At 38.9% G+C, this 22,608-nt stretch overlaps 1 protein-coding gene across 4 annotated transcripts in view; it reads left to right on the top strand.

Annotated features, from left to right (window-relative positions):
* The first annotated feature begins 1,324 nt into the window (after positions 1–1,324).
* The window catches only part of LOC126199288 (muscle LIM protein Mlp84B-like), a 54,008-nt gene continuing 32,724 nt past the window's right edge, over positions 1,325–22,608 (top strand). For all 4 annotated transcript variants that reach the window (XM_049936101.1, XM_049936103.1, XM_049936102.1 and 1 more), the window contains exons 1-3: positions 1,325–1,481; positions 14,930–15,072; positions 19,491–19,659. In XM_049936101.1, the coding sequence (XP_049792058.1) occupies positions 14,958–15,072; positions 19,491–19,659 (284 nt within the window). In that variant the 5' untranslated portion in view covers positions 1,325–1,481; positions 14,930–14,957. The remainder of the gene's footprint in view (positions 1,482–14,929; positions 15,073–19,490; positions 19,660–22,608) is intronic.

Genomic DNA, 22,608 nt, shown 5'->3' with positions numbered 1-22,608 from the left:
ACAGGTCATTCCATTTCAGGAATGTTACTGTGCACAAACGAACGTCTCACAGATAATGCTTTATGACAAAGTACAATGACATGTTGATACCAACCAACACCATCTCCGTACTGCTCCTGTATTATACACAGCACATAATGCTGTGAAACCTGTTCGTGTCCATCCGAATTTAGCGTTTTCTTAAGAGCAATAAGGGGACAACATCATAACCACGAGAAAAAACCTTCACACCGTAACACCACCGCCTCCAGACTTCAATACTGGTACTGCACATACTGACATATAGCGTTCTCCAGGCATTTGCCAAACTCCAGTCCTTTCATTGGATTGTCACAAGGGTATAGCGTGATTCATCAGTCCAAATCACATATTTCCTGTCATCTGCTGTACAGTGGTGTCGCACTTTACACCATCTCAAGCGTGCCTTCACATTTTTTATAGAAATTTGTAGCTTATGAGGATCTCCTCGACCATTGTACACAATTCTTCGTAACTCCCTATGCACATTCACCTAGCTGGACTGTTGCCAGCACTTTGGAACTCACGAGTGATTCCTTGGACTAATTTCACGCGATTTTTATAGCCATCGTCCGCAATTCTCGACGGTGACTGACCGTCAGAACATGAGATCTGTCTCGGTTTAGCTGTGATTTTTGCTTTGCGTTTCCACTTTACAATCACATCACAAACAGTCAACTTAGGCAGCTATATTGTCCCTTATGGATCTGTTACTCTTGTGACATCCAGTGACTAGTCCACGTTCGAAGTCACTGAGCTATCCTGACCGACTCATTTCGCTGTTACTGCTTCTGTACTACCAACACAATACTGTCTGCTTAATTTTATACTGGCGGGTCAGTCTCTCGTGATATCTAATGGTTAATTTCCCAGCATATACAGAGTGCCGGAATACTTTAGGCCAGAGAGTGTAATAGCGTAAAAATCAGTTACAGTATGCTAGCAAGTTTATTTCAGAGCATCTTCATCGCAGCGAAACAGAAAGAGAGAGAGAGAGAGGCAGAGAGAAGGGGACGGGGAAGGAGAGGGATTTGTCACAGGGCCATTCCGCCGCACAGTCGAAGTTCCTGAGTCACAAAGGCGGAGAGTGTCAGAGATGAGAATATGTTCTATAAGCGTGGCGGCCGACAAATGAGCTGCATTTGGGCGTGCCGGTGCAGCGGCCGCACCTGCAGCGCCGTCGCTCTCGCCCTCCAAAATATCGGCGTCAGCGAAGGCGTCGGCGGCGGCGTCCCGGCGTGGTCCGCGCGGAGGCGGCGGCGGCGGCGGCCGAGTCGTCTATTCCTGGCGGCCGGGGGCGCGCCCCACCGCCGCCGCCGCCGCCGTGGTGCCGTGTGCAACCGGGGAAAGACTAGGCCGGCCGCGCGCCCGCCGCCTCCATTCGAATACGCGCGGTAGTCCAGTGACTGGAAAGCAGCCCCCTCGCTAGTTTCCGGCCTCGCCTACCAACGAAAGCCGAACAGGTACGTGCGCCCCGGCGCCCTACTAACCAGCCACCAGCCGCGGCGCGCTAGCCGTAGCCGACTGCAGACTCCGGCCGCCGCGACGCCGGCGCCCTTCGCAGGAGTTGCCGCTTTCTCGTGAATCCGACACCGACCGCGAGGACAGCCCTGGTGCTCCGACCGCCCTCGGCTACGCAGCGTCCGCGGCACACCAGTGTCTCGTCTGTTCCTTTTATTTTTTGGATGAGAATGGAAATCAGCACCTCTAACTCGACGAGCGGCAAAAGTGGTGACGGCGAAATCATTTTTTAATATTGCCGGTTTTTTTTAGACACTGCACTGTGGGGTGTGTGGAGGACATCAACGTTTTTTGTGTGTCTCGCTTGTGGGCTGCGAGGGAGGAGTAGCGGTGTGGGGAGATGAGTGACTCTATATACGCAGCAACGTCACAGCTGTTACCAGTCTGTGTTCCACGAATAGTCTGCTCGTTTCGTCCGCTCCTCCCATTGGTCGCCTAGAACTGGATAGCGCTCGAACTTCCCCCCCCCCCCTCTCCCCTCTTTTCCCCTCTCCCTGACACTCTACCCAAATCTCGCAAAAAAAGCGCCACCAACACTCTTTCTTGCCAACCATGGGGTTGGCCTAACTTCCGTAATTATTCCATGCACACAGCTCTTGCTTAAGATGTCGCCACCCTTGAATAACGTTCTTCATTTGCAGTCAGACTGATGTTAACAATAAACGTACGGAATACTTAAATTTTCTCAGTGCATTTTCCAGAAGATGTACGGGATAATTCTGTATAGTTCGATGAAATCTTGTCATTTTCAGAATAGCTGAATACGTAGTCCAGAATTACTGGTGCAGAGAACGTCACTTAAGTTATTTTTGAGTAATAGGAAACGGTAGACACACACGCCGGTTGGGATGTGCTGCAAAGAGAGAGCCCTCTAGCTATTTCTACGTGTTAGGTTCTCTACTTACTTGAGCCTTCGCGTAAGACAGCACAAATGCAGAATTGTTACAGAGCTGACTCTGGATGGAAGTCTGAAGTTATAAAGTGAAACAGAATAATACACCATTAGCAATCTCGACAAGAGAACGAAAGGGAAAAATAAACTTTGTAAGGGAAATATTCAGCAGAGTTTCTAACGTAGTGTTTACGCAGTGTGCAGCCTATGGTCTTTCCATAAACAGTTCTTCCTCTCGTTTTTGTTTCTCGCTGTCAGATTTATCCGTAGAGAAGTCGTGTAGTCTCCTCTCCTTTCACAGCATCACAGAAAGAAATAGCCACCACATACAGTGATCTAAAGGGTTCTCCACGGTCGTTTCTTCGTGCACCTTGCGAACCGGTTCTGTTTGCAGGGCGGCAGTGTTCGGATGAAGTCCATCCGAACAATCACACATCAAAATTGCCTATTCCATATTCAACACTTACTACTACGAATCTACAGGGCAAGATCGGTTCGATTTGTCATTTATTGGTTGCAATAATTTTCGTCTATTACACTTCCTTTCCCTCTAGAACACCCGTTTCTCTCTCACACACACTTCCATTTGTGCTACTGCCTTCCTTCCAAAATTTTATTCAGTATAGAGCAAATGTGCCGTCTGGGGAAAACGTTCACCATGTCTTACCTGTTTCTTTGCTCTACTACACTTCACGATGGCATACCCTAGCTATCTGAAGACATCGCTCTTATATTCGCAAAACACTGGACACTTCACGAAGGGAATAACATTAACCGATAAAGGTAGTGCAGTGTTTAGACAACACAAGCTTTCAGGGCAGCGGAGTCCAAATTCCCCTCTGACCATCATTATCCAGGCTTGCCATGGTTTCCTTATATCAGTTCACATAAATACCTATTCAACTACTTCTCTAAGCCGTTTCAGATATCTTTACCCATCTCTACCCATTACCAACTAACTTTCCATCTCTACTGTCCTCAATTTTGACAGAAACTTAACACAGCATATTCCTTCTGAAACAACAGCCCCGCCAGAAGTATAACTAGAGTAGTTTAGTTTCTGGAGACCGATTAGTAAAGCTCCATAACAGTGAACAGCAATCTCAGCCTCGAAAATACTAACTTCGATTATGACTAATTTGCGGCAGAGGTAGACCGCAGATTCAACATTATACTTATTTTCAGTAAGAGTCTACCGATAACCTGTAATAACTTTCACTTTTCTTTTAATAAAGACTTAGCAACACCTTAACAAGTGCAGGGCAGCCAATAATGGTAACTACTGGATTCGTTTCGACTTGTGAAGAATCTTGTGAACGCCTCCATCAGTAATTTGTTATTCAATGGGAACATACTACGTGGAAGTGCATTATTAGGTACTTCTAACGCTGACGAGATAGTGTCAATATTTATCTTTGAAGACTTGCTGCACTGCTACAGCAAAGTGGATTGTTGTTACGAATGGAAATGTAAAGTTCTTTTTACAACGTAGAATTTTCACGGAGAGGTCCCCAGGACACGCTGCTTCTGTAGCGCAGTGTTGCCTAACCTCCAGCACCCGTATCACATAACCGAAACCCTTAGACCGGGAGCATTGCTGAAACTCTGTAACAGCTAGCCAGCTGGTAATACACGACGTACAGAATACAGCGCTCTTAGAGGACTCGGTAGGAGGTGGTAATGTGTGATTTACTCAGCACGTTGCGGTAAAATGACAATGCCACGCCGAATATAACTACACACACTAAACACTTTCGTAAGCAACTTCTAAATGTAAAATATTTATGAGTCGGAGGGAAATTCTGGGAACGAAATGTTCGTTGCATCATAGGTGTAAAGTAAGAACACCTACGCGAGGAAGCAAGAGAAAGTACAGACACGTCGGGCAATAAGAAACAGTGTCCTATTTACGATTTCGGTTGTGGTTATCTACCAAGTCGTGGACAAACAAAGACGTTACATCTCATTGTTTCTGCTGCCTGCCTATGTATTAAACTGGATATTTTTGCTCTTATTCCGCATAGTTAAAAGAGATCGCTGTGATCTGCTGATATTCGTACTCAAAAAGTTTATATTACAATTCGTTAATAATTATAATATATTGCAATTAAAGATGAGTCTGCCTGGTACGAAATATTCATCGGGAACCGCGACTTGAGGAATAATTGAATGTCTCAGCTGCCTATTACTGGCTAGTCCTCTTGCTCCTTGAATCCAGGATAAAACGACTTTCAAATTTGCATTTGAAGAGGGTATCACTCCAAAATCATCAGAGATCAATTTCAGTATGTTTAAACAAGGGTGGAAATCGGTTATGGCGTGACATCCTTTCACATAGTGGTAATCATGAGATGATGAAACTATTTTACCAGAGGTGTTACGTCGTTTGTGACAAGAGAGCGGCAATTAGCTCAAAGAAAAAGTGAAGAAGTTCAGTACTTGGCAAGGGAAGAGTCGGTCGTGATTATCTAGTGGTACAACTCGGGATAAATATAGCTCGCAGAATTTATCACGTAAAAAACATCGTGCCTAGTGAACAACAGCTGTAAGCGAATATGAGTCAAAGCCTTGGCTACAGAACTCTGCGAGACTTGGCTCGCGAAGAAAAAACGTCGCAATGTACACAATAATGATTGCAAAAATCAGGTCCTCGTGTAAGTTCTTACTAGCGTCTACAAGTATATCAATGTATATATGTATATATCAATGGATATATATCAATGTATATATACAAGTATATCTATGTAATGAATAGCGGAAAGCACCCTGTATCTTTATTCGTTGCTTCCAGCCCCCTACGGATCGCTCGGTCCTCTTCAGCCCGAGTACGCAGCAGCATCCGAAAATGACGATATGCCACCGTAAACCTCTTTTCTAAATTTACACAACGAGGCTTCGCGAAGTGAGCGTCGTTTTCCTTCCACAGATTCCCATTTCGGGTCCCTGAGCACTTTTGCAATATATCCATCACGTTCCTCAGCTTATTCGATCAGATCATTAAATACTAAGCGAGTGAAACAGCGAAGAAGTTAAGACAACGAATCAAGAGCGTACCCAGGATCTTAGCAGTGGGGAGCGGGATACATAGTACACATGGTCCGAAAAATATTTCATATACCTTGAGCACATCCAAATTACATCATCCACCCTGGGAGCTAAAGAGGTAAGTTGGGTTGCCTACCTCAAAGTAAATGAAATATTTTCTGGGCCAGGTTTACTTTACCCACCCTCTACCTACAACGTACTTAAACGGGAGGTGGAGTTTGCATGAGATTTCAATATATTATTTTGCCGTCAGGCACCGAACTATCACGTACACGTGAATACTTTCCATTTCCATCTTTTAGTAGGTTTTGTGCAATCGCTGGTAACACGAGGAAAAACATTGTGAATTGAAAGTATAATGTTACTGTAACCTTTTAGAACTCCTTTTCAGTCAGAAGGATAATAGCTGCGAACGGCGAAATAATTTTGAAATTTCTTGACAAATGTCGCCATGTCCATTTGCTGTTCGTCGGAATCTATCAAGTTTGGCGTTCTTCAAACAGATATTGATTTCATATGTCTGTCCATGTGGTGTAGCAGGACGAAGCTTTCTCTAGCGCATTTTTTTTTTTTTGTTCGATGGAAAAAGGGGGCAATTGCCCACCCCTCCTCGTCGTTGGGCACGCACTGAACCCATATGTGGGAGCAACTAGGTCCACAGCATGGTCCGGTCGGGGTAAACTTGTGTTTCCGTGCTTTCCTTGTCATTGCAGCCAGACGCTTTCCGCACCCGCACTTTCCACCCTCATCCACTCCTTCTTTTCTCCTGTCCCTACCATAATCGAGCTAGTGCCCCGTCTCTAATGACCTCGCCGTCGACTGCACATCAAGCTGTAACCTTCCTTCCTCCTTCTAACAGATAGCACGAGAATCTTTGTCGGTGTGATGTGTTTTCCAAAATTTTCCTACAAAGGAAACTCTTCTTTTAGCTCTTGCTACAACCAGTTTTAGTACCTGGTTGCACATCACATTCTTTTGTATCAAAACACGCAGGTGTATAATTCATGTGTCAGAGTTCCTACTTGGAACTTTCATCTTCTAATTTATAGGGTGCCCAAAAATAGACTGGTCCAGAAAATATTTCATGCACCTTATGACAGGGTCCGCTTTCGTAACTGAGTAGGCAGCGTGGTTGACAGCCATGCAGGGGACCATGGTTCGATTTCCGGTATGGTCAGAAATTTTTCTTTCGTGGGAGGACTGGTACAGGATGCATTCAGCCTCATGATGCCATCTGAAGAGCTGCTCGACCGATTAGCAGCGGTTACAGCGTCAAGAAACCCGACAGCAACCGGGAGATCGATGTGGTGACGACATTCCCCTCCATGTCGGATTCAATGACGCCATTGGCATCGGATGACACAACGGTCGGTCGGTTTCGACTGGCCCGTCTAGGGCCAGAATTTGGAACGTTACCTTACCATTCCTTAAGATAGGCAACCCAAGTTACTTCATCTGCACACGGGGCGGATGATGTAAAATGGGTTGCCTATCGTACAGAGCACAAAATACGTTATGTGTCAGGTTTACTTTGCCCACCTTGTATTTTCAATATATTTCTATTTACCGAATGTAAGATATACCACCATTAACACATTTACAAATGCAGCCAGGTGGAAATTTAGCGGGTTTTTTGCAATCAATGTGAAAACCAACTTTTAATGTCAGAATGTTCTACATTGATCCCGTCCGTTAAATATACAGTATTCTGTACATGGTGCGAGAGACTGAAAAAGACGGGAGTGAAATGATTGAAAGTTGGACACCCTTAGCGCTTTGCTTTATAGATGGTGTTGTTTGTGAATTTTCATCAATCGAATCAATTGAGGTGAAATCTAAGGGAAGAAGGTTATAAAAAAATCTGCAAAAAACTAACGATACCCGAATAAGCCACACTTCTCTCACTCTTTTTTTTCATTACGTGCACATAAATGGACTTAATCAGTGCCCGGAAGTCAGATCCGAAGGTCGTCTCAATGGCTAGTGTCAGAAAGAGTCATAAAACACATAATATTTTGGCAATAAATTGCAGTCAAAACACGGGAAATTAATATAAAAGCATTTGCGTGGATCGTTAGTTTGGAAAGAAAAGATATGGGTGTCTGAAAATTTACGTTAATAACAGTATTCACTTATTTCATGTTGAAATTCATTTTCTACCATCGTAGAACCTTAAGATTAAATTATTAACACTAAGATTGTCCTTGAGCGATCTAAAGTCAATATTTTACTAATTTCAGAGCCATACAAGTTACAGAATTCCTGACGGTCTCAACAGATGGTTATCGTTTTATAAAGTAAAACTTTTAATTTTAACGGAGATGTAGTGTAACGTTTCATTTAGACGAGGAAAGCTGACAAGATGCAAATAAATAATTCAAAAGGCAGAGTCACGAACATGAAATAACTGCTTTCGAAGTTTACTCCACGCCACCTCGCAAGGAACGACGCAAACGTCATTTAAGCTTCCAAATCAACGTCATGCCACTACGCATCGTGTGCCCTATTTGAAGTGTGGAAGCGCAAAAAGATCAGTGTATTCTGCAACACGCCATATTAAAAGGTTATTAACGTCTCTCTAACCTGTAACGTCTTATAACCTGAAAATTATGCCGAGATTTGTCGTAACGTGACAGAATACAGATGAGTTCATAGAATGACGGTTGTGATGGCTATAAGACGCCCTCTCGGACGAATAGCTAAGGAGGGTGGCGGGGGGGGGGGGGGGGGGGGTGACAGAAGGATAGGTGGTCATATTTACTGCAACATGTCAAGAAAGCTTTTTAATGTTGTGCCATACACGGCAGTTGGTGTTTTGTAGCAATAAATGAAGAGTTTCCCATAAAATAAAGTGTTTACAATTGTGTTGTGTGTTTCGACAGGAACCTAAGGAATGTTCTATATGAAATAGGTAATAAAAACAGGAACTTACGGAATATTCTACATGAAATAGGTAATACTGAGATACTAGTACCACCGCTGGGGAAAAAAGTACCAGTTGCCATAATTTTTAAAAATGAAATATCTGGAGATGACGGTGCGCGGCGGAAAACTGCCAAGTGCTCTTTAGATTAACTTATTTCGGCCTTTACACGAAATACCTCCACGGCCAATAGGAAACGTAAACGACGTCTTAAATAAATCTGTTTTTTAAATAACTAATGCACTACCGCACTGCGACGCGATGACATGGTCTGGCAATTGTCTATGATCGAAAACGGGAAAGAAAATTAGGATTTAACGCCCGGTCACCTTAATCTATTTAGGGCAACTACTAAAAACCTAAATCATAAGTCGTCGGAAGCGGTTGTGGAGCCCACTGCTCAAAAATGCCGATTTAGCGGGCCAACCACTACGGCCACCTCGCTGTTATATGTGCAGTTTGCAGTTATAAAGAAGGTGAGTGCCAGCTAAGAGGGATCACGTTGCTAGACTGCGCTAGAATGCTAGGAATACTACATGTTAGTCTTAACGACTGAAGCATGCAGTATTTTATAACTGAGGTGCGTTCATTCGAAACAGTCGAGTAATCAATCACTGTGTGTTCCATGCTTCAACCCTATAAATGACATAATACTGCCGTCGACTACTGCGTTAAGTTTGTCAACCCTGAAGTATTCTTCGGGTTTTACGTGAAGTGTGCATACTTCCCTCTCAGCGAGAAGAATTTCCTTTTGCTCGTCTTTATGGTTGTTAAATATAAACATGATGTTCTCCGACAGATACAGATCCCCTTACCTCGTAAAGATTTACGCTACCTGCACGTGTTCATAGGAGACAGCGTCAACAAAACTAAATCACTCCTCAAATCGAAGTCAGAGCTTCACTAACACATCTCCTATACAAGAGAGCCTTCTTCCAATCTGAGAAGCACAGTTATGAAGAATTTACTTCGCCCTAAAATCCCAAAAGACAACAAAATATTTCTAGAGCCACAAAAATTTTAGCACTAACCGGGCATCGAAACCGGACACTGTCCCAACACAACCGTGGACGACACGCGATGTCGTATACTTTAAAAATAAATGCTGCTGCAACTTAATGAATTTGAGAGAATTTTTAATACCTGTGACCGTCCTCCAGCTGGTTCCAGTTGCGTAATCTGTGGTTAATAACTGAAATTTAATGAAACCTTCAGCCTTAATCTTGGTTTTAAAACCGTGATTTACTGTGTGTTGGAGGTACATTCTCTGAACTTACGACCAACCAGTATAACGACATGCAGTTGAAAACGCTGTCCAAGCCACAGCGTGTCTTGAAATTTTCAGATGTTATTTAATCATCAAAGCAATGTAGCTATCCACTTGAAGCATTTCAGCACTTGTTAAAGGTAAATTTACCACACTGTTACTGAGCGATGAAAGAACAATAGGATACCTGCTGATGTCGAATACCTTTGACAATAGCGCTCTTAGTCAAGACGTTCCTTAAACATTTATGACGGTAACCACGTTGACAATGCCTTGTGAGTTTTATACCACAATTTCTTACGAGAACGCAGTTTCTATCCATTTGTCTCAAACGAAAATAGGAAAATGAGGTTCGCCATGAATGGAAAATTACACGAAGTTTTAGACAGTGTTCAATACAAATTGTATTACGAGTAATTAAAAATTAGTTCTAACTACAGGATAAATGACTTCTCTGCGAAATTAAGAAGTTATGGCTGGAATTCCACTCAGCTTCTCGGAGAAAATCTTATCACCAGCAATTAATAGTGTATTATGCTAATATTTTAGTTATGGAAACGAGAAGTGATCGAAACAATTGTAAACTGAATACGATTTAGAAAAAACACGCGTAGATCAATGAACCCAAGAGCAGATATGGGATGTCGACATACAGCAACATAAAAAAGAGATGGCGAAAAAATTTGCCTTTGATTGCTGAGCTGGTATTAATGATGATTGATTTTGGATCTTTTCTAGACATGCATAAAAAAAGTCGTCACCGCAACTAACAGTTCTTAACAGTTCTACAAAAATAAACTAGCGCGATCTGTTTGGAAAAATGTGCCTTGCGTGAACGTCTCAACGAAGGACCACGCCCACTTCGTCGGCCTATTTATATGGGTCGCTTGGCCGTCTCGCACAATATCGTGGAAAGCGCTGTAACCTTACCTGCGGCGCGCCAAATTTGGACCGCGCCGATGGGTGGGGAACAGCCTGAGAACAGTGGTGGGGGAAGGGCCAGCCTGGCACGTGGCCGTCGCTTGCGTAACTCTGAAGCTCAGTTTCAAGTTTCCAACTGGCCATCTCGCGTTCCAATGTGTCCTTGCGACCAAATGGTTTCTCATCGTCCGAGGAATCGTGCTGTAATGGTTCACTGTAACAAAGCTTTACAAATAGAAAAACAAAATTCCCTCCATCCACTGATCGAGCTGTCATGACACTCTAATATCGCATGGAAAAGGGAAAAAAAGAATAATGTTCACTGCACATATTATGTATTGTACTTAACAAAAAAATTTCTGAATTTCATTGTTTTCACCTACGCAGTCTTTACGTAGCAACTAGGTTATAAATAAACTAACCCGCTATACCCCATTCTAGCATACACTTCACACCCTGTGCTTACTACCCAACACTTGTTTACGTTTCTGCGTGTTCTCAGTGGGTGGCAGCATCGACTCGAATAAAGTAAAAAAGAAAGATAATTTATCGATAAATCGCCAAACTGAGTATGATACAACCGGCCTTTGGCTGAAATCAGTTGATTTGGTTGCTATAACGAACACATTCAGTGTAGCCCGAGGCCTGGATTAAGTTGAAAGGTGGTAATTTGCTTGAGAGTTGGGAAAACAAACGAAGGTTGCGTCGGCAGCTGTGCTTGTGGCGTTGCCTTTGTTTACTTTCTATATTTAATAAGACAATTTCTGCAGAACACAATTGTACCGTACTCATTTTGGTTGCTCATGTTTATCGCAGTACTAGCATTTCTTCGAGAAATAAAATTAATTTTTGTTTTTTAGTAATTTAGTACTAGACTGTGTTTAGAATATGCTAATGTATCAAATACCCTTCTCTAATGAATATATAATTGCTTATTTCAACACAACAATACGATATATTTTTTCGATTTCGCACTGGCTTTGATCAGCCATGACCTATATTTTCACACTCCAGTGGCATTGTTTTCGAAATTTTGTAATGAAAGTATGGTTCTTCCACTTATTTACTGCTGTCTTGTCATATGCAATATGCTACTTCCACGATCTTGACAAATCTCTGTTCGTGTGTTTAATACACGTAAGCTCGAGGCTGTACAGGAAGTCGTGTGGTAGGTAACCTATTCCAATCTCCTTGGAGTTCACTCCCACCACATTGATGGAGTCAGGAATGCGTTTTATTATTTAAACAATTATTTCAGTAATACTTATGTGAGTAGCAATGCCATTAATCAGGATATAATAGAAAACTATATCCTCTGCGTAAACAAGGGCAAGCACAAACAGTGTAACGCGTACACTAGTATTTATTTACTTGGCTACTTATGGACGAACAACGTTTGGCTCGGCAACTATTAAGTGCATATAATGAAATTTTCACTCTACAGCGGAGTGTGCGCTGATATGAAACTTCCTGGCAGATTAAAACTGTGTGCCAGTCCGAGACTCGAACCCGGGACCTTTGCCTATTAAGTGCATGTTTTGTTGGGTACACACTTACCTTATTCTGCTGCAATAAAAACCATAAAAGCTTCTAGCAACAAAACCAAAGCACCGAATAAGACTAAGGCCACCTTTTATTGTAAACATTCGTTTATTTTGTGACGTCAACGCCAGCGGGATATTTGAAAGATAGCCCAAGAGGGTGTAATTATGGCATTATTGTTTCGGTAGCTGGTAGGTGAATCAGAATTTCAGAAAATTATTATTATTTGTGTTACAAGAGATAGTACAGAGAATGTTCTTTTTCCCACAAGTTAAATCTGCCGTCCGTTACGGTACTTACAGTATATGTACTTCTCAAATAGAAATGTCGAAGGCTAGGCTGTTTGACGCTCCTCCTAGAGCAGCAGCGACAATTTAGTATTTCGAGGTTATACAATGCCCTTTTCTTCCTTATACTTCAAGAAGAATTTTTAATTGTTAAATAGTGCTAACAGAGCACAGCAATTTAATATTATCTTACCGATTCTTGTTTGTTGATACTGGCTACAGAGGTGGTTCCAAAAATATACTTTTCTTCTCTTTTATAAATGTTCACAAGGTATCCAAAAAATTCGTCTCACGTGAGATTTGCAGCAAAAAGCTATATAATGAACTTGATACTTGCATTAGAAAGTCACTTGCATTGACTGTAGGAATTCAAATAAAAAAGCGATAATATAAAATGCCCTCTAACAAAATTAGGTTAACACTCTCTTTGCGAGGTCTTAAACAGTGTGTGATGATAAACATGATTAAACGTACAGTGAAAGAAATCTTATTTCAAACAGCACCAACCGAAATGTAACGATGTGTCCCGCAATTTAGTTATGTAAGTTTTCATAACTTTTTCCTTAAATAGCTTATTTAAATAACATTTTTTCGTAAATAAAACAATGCGAAGCAGATTTATATGCATGTATTATAATAGCACTCCCAGAAATCAAGCTTATATGCAGCATATCAGGAGGGGATGGAAATTTTGTGATTCCCAAGCATAAATGTGAATTAGAAGGCTGTTATGTAGAAAGTTGTATCATTTCATTAACTCTGTGTAGGAAGCACAAGTGACATGTCATTTTGTGTCCGCCTCCCCCTCCTCGTTTTCAGAAATTAGTTGCCTCTCCTTGGTTACATGATTAAAAATAAATCTAAATCCATTGATCATGGAAACGGTTTCCGTTTCCTTTTAAAATAAGTTCTAAATAGGCATTCCTCTGTAACAGAAATAAATTTCTGTTTCTTATTCCAGTGCCGAATATTAAAAGAAGAAAATTCATTTATATGTAAGATATTTCCTGAGATCTTTAAAATCTTTTAGTGAAAATTGAAAGAACTAAACCTATTGTATTATCCTAGTTTCAGTACTATGTGCTGTCGATTAAACTGAGTGAAAAGGATGAAAGAACAAAATTTCTTTGTTTTACTCTAATAAAATTTTTTAATCTTATGATTTGTAAATTATTTCACTTTCTATCAGTAAAAGTGGGACATAAGTACAAAAATATCACCTAAATTTGTGTTGAGGTATTAAAGATAAAACACTGTTTAACTGTGTGAGTTTTGTGTGTAGAAAACTCATCAGTAAGTAGTTAAATTTGAGAAAATTTATCATGGAATTTCCCCTTTCATAAAAACACCATATAGACATTTTTATAACCTTTAACTCAGTAAAATTTCTCATAATAGGATCTGAACCTACTGACATGAAGGCTTCACTTTCAGCAGCTAAAGTTGTCAGTCCACACAACTGTTCTATAAAAAAGTATTAACTTAATGTATACATTGAGTTTTGAAAAATTCCTCTCACTATCATTTACAGATGTAGGTAAAGTCAATAGAATTCAGAACCTTACAAAAATATTAGGAAATTTGTCAGTTAAAATTGCTTTTTGTAATATAAGATAATAAGCTATGTGAAGAACTTCTAGCAAAAAGCCTAGATCCAAACTTCTTCTGTTAGTGAAATTTGAAATCCATTAAATGGGACCTTAATCAAAAAAGTTACTTTTCAAATACATTTGTACTAACTAGGAAAATATTTGATATCGAAATTAGTGATGGCTCATAACCACACATCCACAGTTATCTCACAAATGACTTATTTGCAGATTCATGCATACTGGAAAAATTTTGCTTATATTACTGAATATTTTCACCCCTGTCAGTTTTCACTGTTAATTATTTTTCACCCAGTATACAAATTTTGCCCCAAGCAGCTGTTTATGTCATTTGGACCTTAAATTGGCCTGGGGTACTGTAGCACAAACCAGTGCCTAGTACTAGTCAACAGAACAGTGCATTTGAACTATAATTTTCACACAGAAAATTCGACACTTGTAGCCCGTACAAGCAATTTTTTGGAAATTATTTATAGGTAAATTTAAGGAAATTAGGTATCACTAAACTAATATGAATGGTACAGCAATATAATAATATTTTAGTTGTGAGATCTTCTTGGGACAAGCATAAAAATTCAGTTCATAAAATTTCCTGTTTATGACAGTTGTTTTTGATTTTAGTTTTTTCACTGTATGGTGTTAATAGGCAGCTCCTACTGGACAACTCAAATTCACTTGCCATATCAGCAGATGTATATGCAGCTAATGCTCACGTAATAATATTGGACTAGGCTGATAACCATTCACCCAATGGTATATTTTGCTTCTGAACTGATAACTGATGACTGCTCATAGATTTCCAACTACATTGCAGAGAACATGTGAATTAGAAAAACATTAAACTTATTTGACTTTATTTGTAGCAAATATCTTTCAATTAAAATGATTTTTTAATTGTTACAGGTTACGTGAGTGATACCCGGCCAGCAAAATGCCTTTCAAGCCTATCGAGAACCCAAAGTGCCCTAAATGTGGCAAATCTGTGTACGCTGCTGAAGAGAGAGTAGCTGGTGGGCTGAAATGGCACAAAATGTGCTTCAAGTGTGGTGAGTATTGTGAAATGGCCTCAGCTTGTCACTCGCCATTGTTTCCTGTTCAAGGGCTCCCACTTTCATCTCTCAGCTTTATTGGCCTAAAGTTTTCATTTTCATCTTTTATAAACATTCTAAGAAATACAAAATTATTGTGGCTTTTATGGCTGCTTGTTGCCATGTTGGTTGTTGGTTTCTGACTTGGATTCTTAAGCCAATGTTTGACAGTTTTTCTGGCATTTTGTCAGCACAAGTGCCTGAAAGTGGCAAAGCTTCAGTCTCCTTTGTAAAAAAAAATCTAAAAATATTTGTGTCATTGTGAGAAAGAAGTTCCCTGTAAAAAGGGAATTGCAAAAATTGCAGCAGTTAAATGTCAAAGCGAACATATCTCAATCCCTTAGGCTGTGATGGATGCCATAATAAGCCATATTACCATTCTTAAGAATGAAGACATTTACTGTGATTTAATCAAAATTCGAAGATTACTATATTCACCTGATTGGAAGTGTGAGATGAACATGGGACTGTAGGTATGAAAACAGAAACTTTTTATGGATAAAAATAAATGTTAAGTTATTTCTTTGAGTGACATTGGTGAGGCTGTGTATTATATCTGTTGCTGGTAGTGGACACTATTCAAATATTCTGTAAGCAGGAAACAAACAATCATTATCGTGTTAACAACACAGGAGATTAACCTTGTACAGTCAAAAGTGTTGTGCTTTTTATAGCTGACAATTAAGTCAGAAAGTTATCAGGCATATTTGAGGACATAACATTTGCTATCCAACTGTCGATCTCGACCATATGATCATAATAAATATGTTACTGTCATGCTTTCTATCTGGCTTATGATTTTTTGTGTACTGTATGACTTGGACACTGTTCATGCTCACTTGATGTTGGGACTAGTGGCTATATTTATGCCTGTGTGGAAATTTACATTTGAGACTTATGCCTGAAGCTGAGTCGTATTACTCACATCTGCAATTTCAATCAATAAGAAATAAATTATTTGATATCTGTTAGTAGAAACAAACATACTTAAGAATATAATAGTTGCATGAGTAAAGTTAGCCAAATTTTTGACCAAGCTCCTTTTAACTTGAATTTTATGGCATACTAAACCCATTTTTATGTGTGATAAGTACCTTATTTAAATAATGAGGGAAAATGAGATTCAGATAAAAGCAGATAATATTCTCTGAATGCAGCTGTAATTTCAGATCGAACTCACTTAGCATTCTGATATAAAAAGAACTAAGGACTTCAGACAGAAGCAACCTGTAAGCAACAAACAGAATATTCTACCATCCTTATGGGTGGTTGAACTTTCATTTTCTAAGAACTTGGCACACAGCGACAAGAGAAAATTTACTCTCAATATGAACTGTCCAATGCATAATATCTTACTTTATGCTTTTTATAAGTACAAAAACTTTACTGGGGCATCTTTATAAAGAACTTGAAGGATGAGTATTTGAGTTGGAAGTAAATGCAGCAACAAAGAGAAGGGTTTGGCACAGTATTTGTTTGTGATGTTGATAAAATTGTGTATTTGCCATCTGAGTGTCCAGCCCATACAACAAGGATAAGACATACATTTGATCATAGCCATATCATAATTGCTAGACACATGGGGCAGTTCATTTCTAATTCTATGCAGCCATGATGTCAAATGTCAAGCAATAATACTTTGCTTGGGTAAAATCATAATGTGTGGGTCAGTTGACATAATCAACAATATACTGACATCAGTTTGACTGTAATGATAGACAGATGAACCACAGTTCAGCAAAACACTGTTGCTAGACAACAGTAAAATTAGCAACCATTTAATTAGGAATTAATTCTACACTGAGGGGTACACAAGCCACTATCCTGTATGAGTAACTCTGTTGATGTGCATCACAGGTGCAGAGATATTATCATAGATATTATCATAGACTAAATAGGGATGGTTTGTCTTAGTAATGTCCAGTGTCAGGATATGACTGGGCCATAAGGCATGTGAGGCACTGGGTCAGTCTTGCCAGCAGGGCACATTTCAGACTAATGATGTTATCTTTAGGAAGAATGCATATGTAAGTGGGAAAATGAACTGCAGCATATCTGCCACCACTCATCACAGACAAATAATACAAAGGCCTGTTAGCGTGTTATGTGAACCCATTAATTTCCCTGCAACGCCCTATGTGCTCTGTGCATCACCCTACCCTGTAGTCGAGATATTTATAGAAGTATGAGAGCATTTGCCTGACCTAACAGATTACGTGACTGTTCAGCCTCAACTGTCACTGATCAGATCAAGTCACTTTTCCAGAAAACTCCTCAATTTCACTGAACATGCCTACAAGTCACCTACAATACTAAAGCCACTGATTACCATTCACAGGGTTAAAATGTACACTTCCATTTTACATCCATACACTTTCAGTACACTTGTCATTGGGTTCCATAGACTTTTTCAGACTTTATGTAAAGTTTTGTACCCCGGCAGCTGAAGTTGTTAGTGCATGCTTACACTACAACCTTTCTGCCCAATAATGGAACAAGCTCAGTGAGTCTTGCCAATGCACATAATCTCGAGTATCATTGCTGACCACATTGAGTCTGCACCAGGTGAGGATATCAAGCTGGTTTGTGTTTCGAGCACTGTTTCCTGAAACTTGGTCTGTGACTGACTTCTTTAAGATCAGTCTAACCAATCCATTGTTAACAGAACTGTTCTCATTATTTGTTTCCTTTGGTCATCATACAAACACATTAGGGGTTGTTATGAGCTTTCCAGATAACTTCAAGAGAGAGAACTGTTAATGGCTATTTCAACCCTTTTTTATCACAAAGCAGTCTTGAGCAAAGGCGTACAGAACGTCACAATTGTTCCCTATAGGGTAGTACATAGGTGTAACAATTCTTGTAAACTTATTTTTATTTGGTAAAATATCAGAACAAAAATCTAGTTGTGACATACATAGTACACGAGCCAGACATAGATAAAACCTGACAAATATTACCTCAAAGTGTGTACCAATCACTCTTACACAAAAAATGCATTCACAGTGTCAGGGTGAACATGTTTGTGGTTCAGTAATACATACAGTGTATCATAAAGTTTGTTGCAATATCTTTAACTGTCTGAAAAAAGTGCTGTTGATAGAACTTGTAGAAATATCTATAGTGTGCACTTTCTACTCTGAAAAGGTGTGCTCCATACTTCCATTTCCCACACCAACAACTACATTTTTGTGGTGAACGAATGAGATACACTCTTGTCAAATGATACAGAGCACATAATTTTCACTTCACACCACTGCACTTAATCCACTGAATTAGCAGTACTAACAGCTGCATGGTAAATGATCCCAACGAGCAAGCTGCACGAACAGCGATGTGCCTGTGTGAGCAGCAATATGCTAACAGTGAGACTACAGTGTGAATATACCTTTACTATTTATAGTTGTGAGCTATTTAATTGTTAGTATCTTGAATAGTACTACTGACTTCAAATGAATCCTAAATATGGGCATATGTGTCTTCTACCATTGTGCTAATTTTCCATACTTCCAGTACCACTCCAAAACAGTCTTGCATTGTACAAAGTAAAAGACACTTACTTCAACCACTCTTACTGCACTAATTCTGGTCACATGAAACACATATGGTAACCAGATTAAACACATATGGTAATTAATTTCATCTTCACTATTAGTTAAGAACTTGCCCTACTGCGCACCAGGGATAACTACATTTCATTTTGCTTCACAAAATTGGCTGTCAAATATTGAGAACATTCCTCTCCTTCCCTCCACCTGTATTGTCTTCTTTTTAATATAAGATTTCACAATAACGTTAATAATAAAGAGAATAGTCTCATATCAGATGTCATAAACACACTCTTCCAAACAGTTATTGGTTCAGTCTAGATAACACATAGTAAATTTAATATCAAAATGAGTGAAAACTCAAGGAAAACAGATCGTAAGACAATGTGAGCACCATGTTTGAAAATAAATATTTAGGTAATTGCTAGACAAGTGACCAAAAATATTGAAATCAGATAATCTTTTCTACTTGATTTTTTACTTCTTGAATATTGTTTCTCACAGGGGATAATACCTGATAAAAACTGTTTATTTTGGACATGGAAGTCACTGAAATTTACACACACCACCAATAGTAGAAAAATTATTTTGTAACAGATTAATGTTGTCCTTATCACTTGCACATAATCTAGATATATTAGGCTGTTATCAAGGTGCTAAAACAGAAATATTTTTTGTAATAATAATAAGAAAGCAAGGAAACCAAAACGTTTGGGAAAGTCTGTAAGACAAATAAATACTGTTGTGACTCATGCGAAGTTAATTAGTAATTGTATTAGTTTTGTTTAATGGTGCAGTGTTCTGACATCTTACTCGACTGCATGACAGGAATGTGTAACAAGCTGCTCGACTCCACCAACTGCTCCGAGCACGAGGGGGAGCTTTACTGCAAGGTGTGCCATGCCCGCAAGTTTGGCCCCAAGGGCTATGGATTTGGTGGTGGTGCTGGCTGCCTTAGCATGGACACCGGAGACCACCTGCAGAAAGATGCTGAACAGTAAGTTTCTCGTTTACTCTGCATGTGCATGTAGCAATAAATACCACACATATTTAATTGTGAGGCTGTCTTTCCAATTCATTATAACAGTGCTGGTACTTTTGAGAGTAAGCAGTTTTTTCCTTCTTATTCAGATATCTGTTGAATAGCTCTGTGAGACATCACAATGCTACATAGTTCTTGATTGTCTAAATGTAATGCTTCTTATTTTATATACAAAAAATTGATTTCATTCAGTTATTGAAATATTGTAGACAAGCAAAATATGCATGCCTGTCATAAGTTTCAAATACTCATCTACACACACACACACACACACACACACACACAGAATATTCTCAGCAATTTGCCATTTTTAGCTCCTACTCCCAAATTATCTTGTGACTGAAACACATCAGATTTAATTGCAAGTGAAGCACTATATAAATCACCCCATTAAGTAAGGTGTGTTGTGTCATCTACATATGTTTTTCTATGCAGCAATTTCAATATTCCCATGAAGCCAAATGTATTGTGAGAATTTTGTGCCCATTAACATGGTATTGTAAACAATGCCAGCTGAATTGAGACCATATTTTGTGCAATCAAATAAGCAAACACAGCCAATTTTTGACATAGGAAAAATAACTTTCAAATATATGATGAACATAAGAAGTATTACATTTAATTTATGTCACTGAACTCTTTGTTCTTCAAAAAAATATATAAAGTGTAAGTACAATGGTCAGTGACCTAAAAAGTGCTGTATTTAAGTTATGATATTAAGATGTTTACTGTTACAAGATATTTATTATGTACAGTTGACCGATACATGTATATATGTTTCTAAAGTGAAAGAGTAACAAAACTAACAAATTTACTTTGTAGGCTATTAATGAACTCATTTTTTTAAATGCTATATGCACTATGATTTATGCAGTGTTGTAAATTTAGAAGATTTATGTCATCAATTTGCACTGAGATATTCAAAATGCATGTTGTATAACAAATCAAAGTTTGCAGATCACAGATATTAAACAATATAAGAATAAAACCATGGGCAGTCATAAAATAAATATAAATTGCAGGGATTCAAATATTCCAGAAAGAATTTAGCAAATAGAGCATCCTAACACCTAAACTTCACATCAGAAATGAAGTTTTCTTGCAGTTCTCTTATGACTTCCTATGAATATACTGTATTACAAAGCAAAGGGATAAGATTTGAGTTTGTATGACTTTTTCAGTTTGAGGCAAAAATAGAGGGTTCTGGGATTGTATGTGTTTTAGAATGGAGTAATTTGAGGGCGCTTCCTTATCATTAACTTACTCATTTTTATTAATTGTCATTTTATATGGTTTATGAATTATTACTTGTTTTCATTACATGTATGAAAAGAGGACACTGGTTGCCACATAACTGCATCAACTTGAATAAAATGTAGCCTGGCATCAATATCAATTGTTAGAGGCTTTGAACAGCAACACTAGTTGGCTAAATGTTTCATGTGGCTACCTATGATCTCTTTATAATTTTTACTTCTTAAGTATCTGTAATAACCAACTTAGAACAAACAAAATTAACTAGTCAATGGCGGTACAAAATTTTATCTTTCTCTTTTAAGGACAACGAGAAACGTTTTTCCTTTGTTCCTTTTAAGTGTATATTTTGGGGAGAGTCATGCAAAAATTACTGCTGCTGTGGTATTGTTAGTAATTTATACAAAAAGTGGACCGTAAGAGTAAAAATTAAACCAGTTATGTGAATTTGTACTGCTGTTGTGCTTAAAGAGAGGTTTCTTTTTTGTCTTAAGGAGCCCTTTCTACAGCATGCCTCATTTTAACGTTGTGATTGGAAAATATGCAGTTAGATTCTCCAGTTTTGCCAATTTTTGTAAATAATGTATTTATTCATCTAGTATTTGTGAGAGAATTAACTTTCCTTAAACTGATTTGCAACTCTTATGGGCAGAATGTAAGTAGCACTAGTTTTTGCATGGCCCTCCATCATGTAAGAGACCCTGCCATTACTGTATCCTCCAGTTTTCACTTGCAGAGTTGACCAAACACCCTCCACTGTCTTTTTTTTCTCACGAACAGAAACTAAGTGCCCAAGTGCACTGTGGCAAGCAAGCGCCCACATCATGGAGGTCGGACCGTTCCTGTGAGCCGTGGGTCACCACAGTTGAAACTACACAAAAGAATGAACACAGACCCCCTAGAACCAGTAGCCTACAATCAGATCAAATGTTCCTTCATTATCAATTTTGTGACAACATTCCTAAAGATTACTGCAGTCTATGTCGTTGTACCTGTAGGTATACTGTACCTCCTGGTTTGGGATGAGACTGTGGAATATAATGAAATGTTCCTTTCTTGTGAACTTCAGGAACCATCTACAAGTCACTACAAATTAAGATGGATTCATATTTTAACATGTTCAGTTGGCCAAATCTATTGGCTTCCCTTAGTTTGTAATGTCTCTGGAACATTTGATCTAGTACAAATATGCCAGAACCTATTTCCTCTCTCATCAGTGGCAGAATCATTCTTAGATAGGAATAATAATGTAAGGAAAAAATATTTTAAAATCATTGACTGTATGTGTAATTTTCATATTTTTGGCATTTACACTGTCATAAGCAGTGCTGTACAAAGTCATGTGGAAACTTCTAAAGTTTTTGTGTCACATTCTGAAAGTAGTCTCTGCTTGTAGGCTAATTTCCACCAAACGAATTAACTTCATTTATTCCTAAATTTTAGTACAGTCGTCTGAGTTTTAACAAATTAAATATGAATTCATCACTAATTCCATAAATTTATATTTATAGATGAATATAATAATTTGTATTATTCTGTATAAAATGATGAAATTAATAAAATTAAGAAAAGAAACTGAAACTGAGTTAAATTTGATCAAGCTATTCATAAGTCCACTCCATCCTTTCATTTATAAAAAGAAATAAATGT

This window comes from Schistocerca nitens, chromosome 8, assembly GCF_023898315.1.
Source record: "Schistocerca nitens isolate TAMUIC-IGC-003100 chromosome 8, iqSchNite1.1, whole genome shotgun sequence".
Lineage (NCBI taxonomy): Eukaryota > Metazoa > Arthropoda > Insecta > Orthoptera > Acrididae > Schistocerca > Schistocerca nitens.
This window is presented reverse-complemented; position numbering and strand designations above follow the sequence as displayed.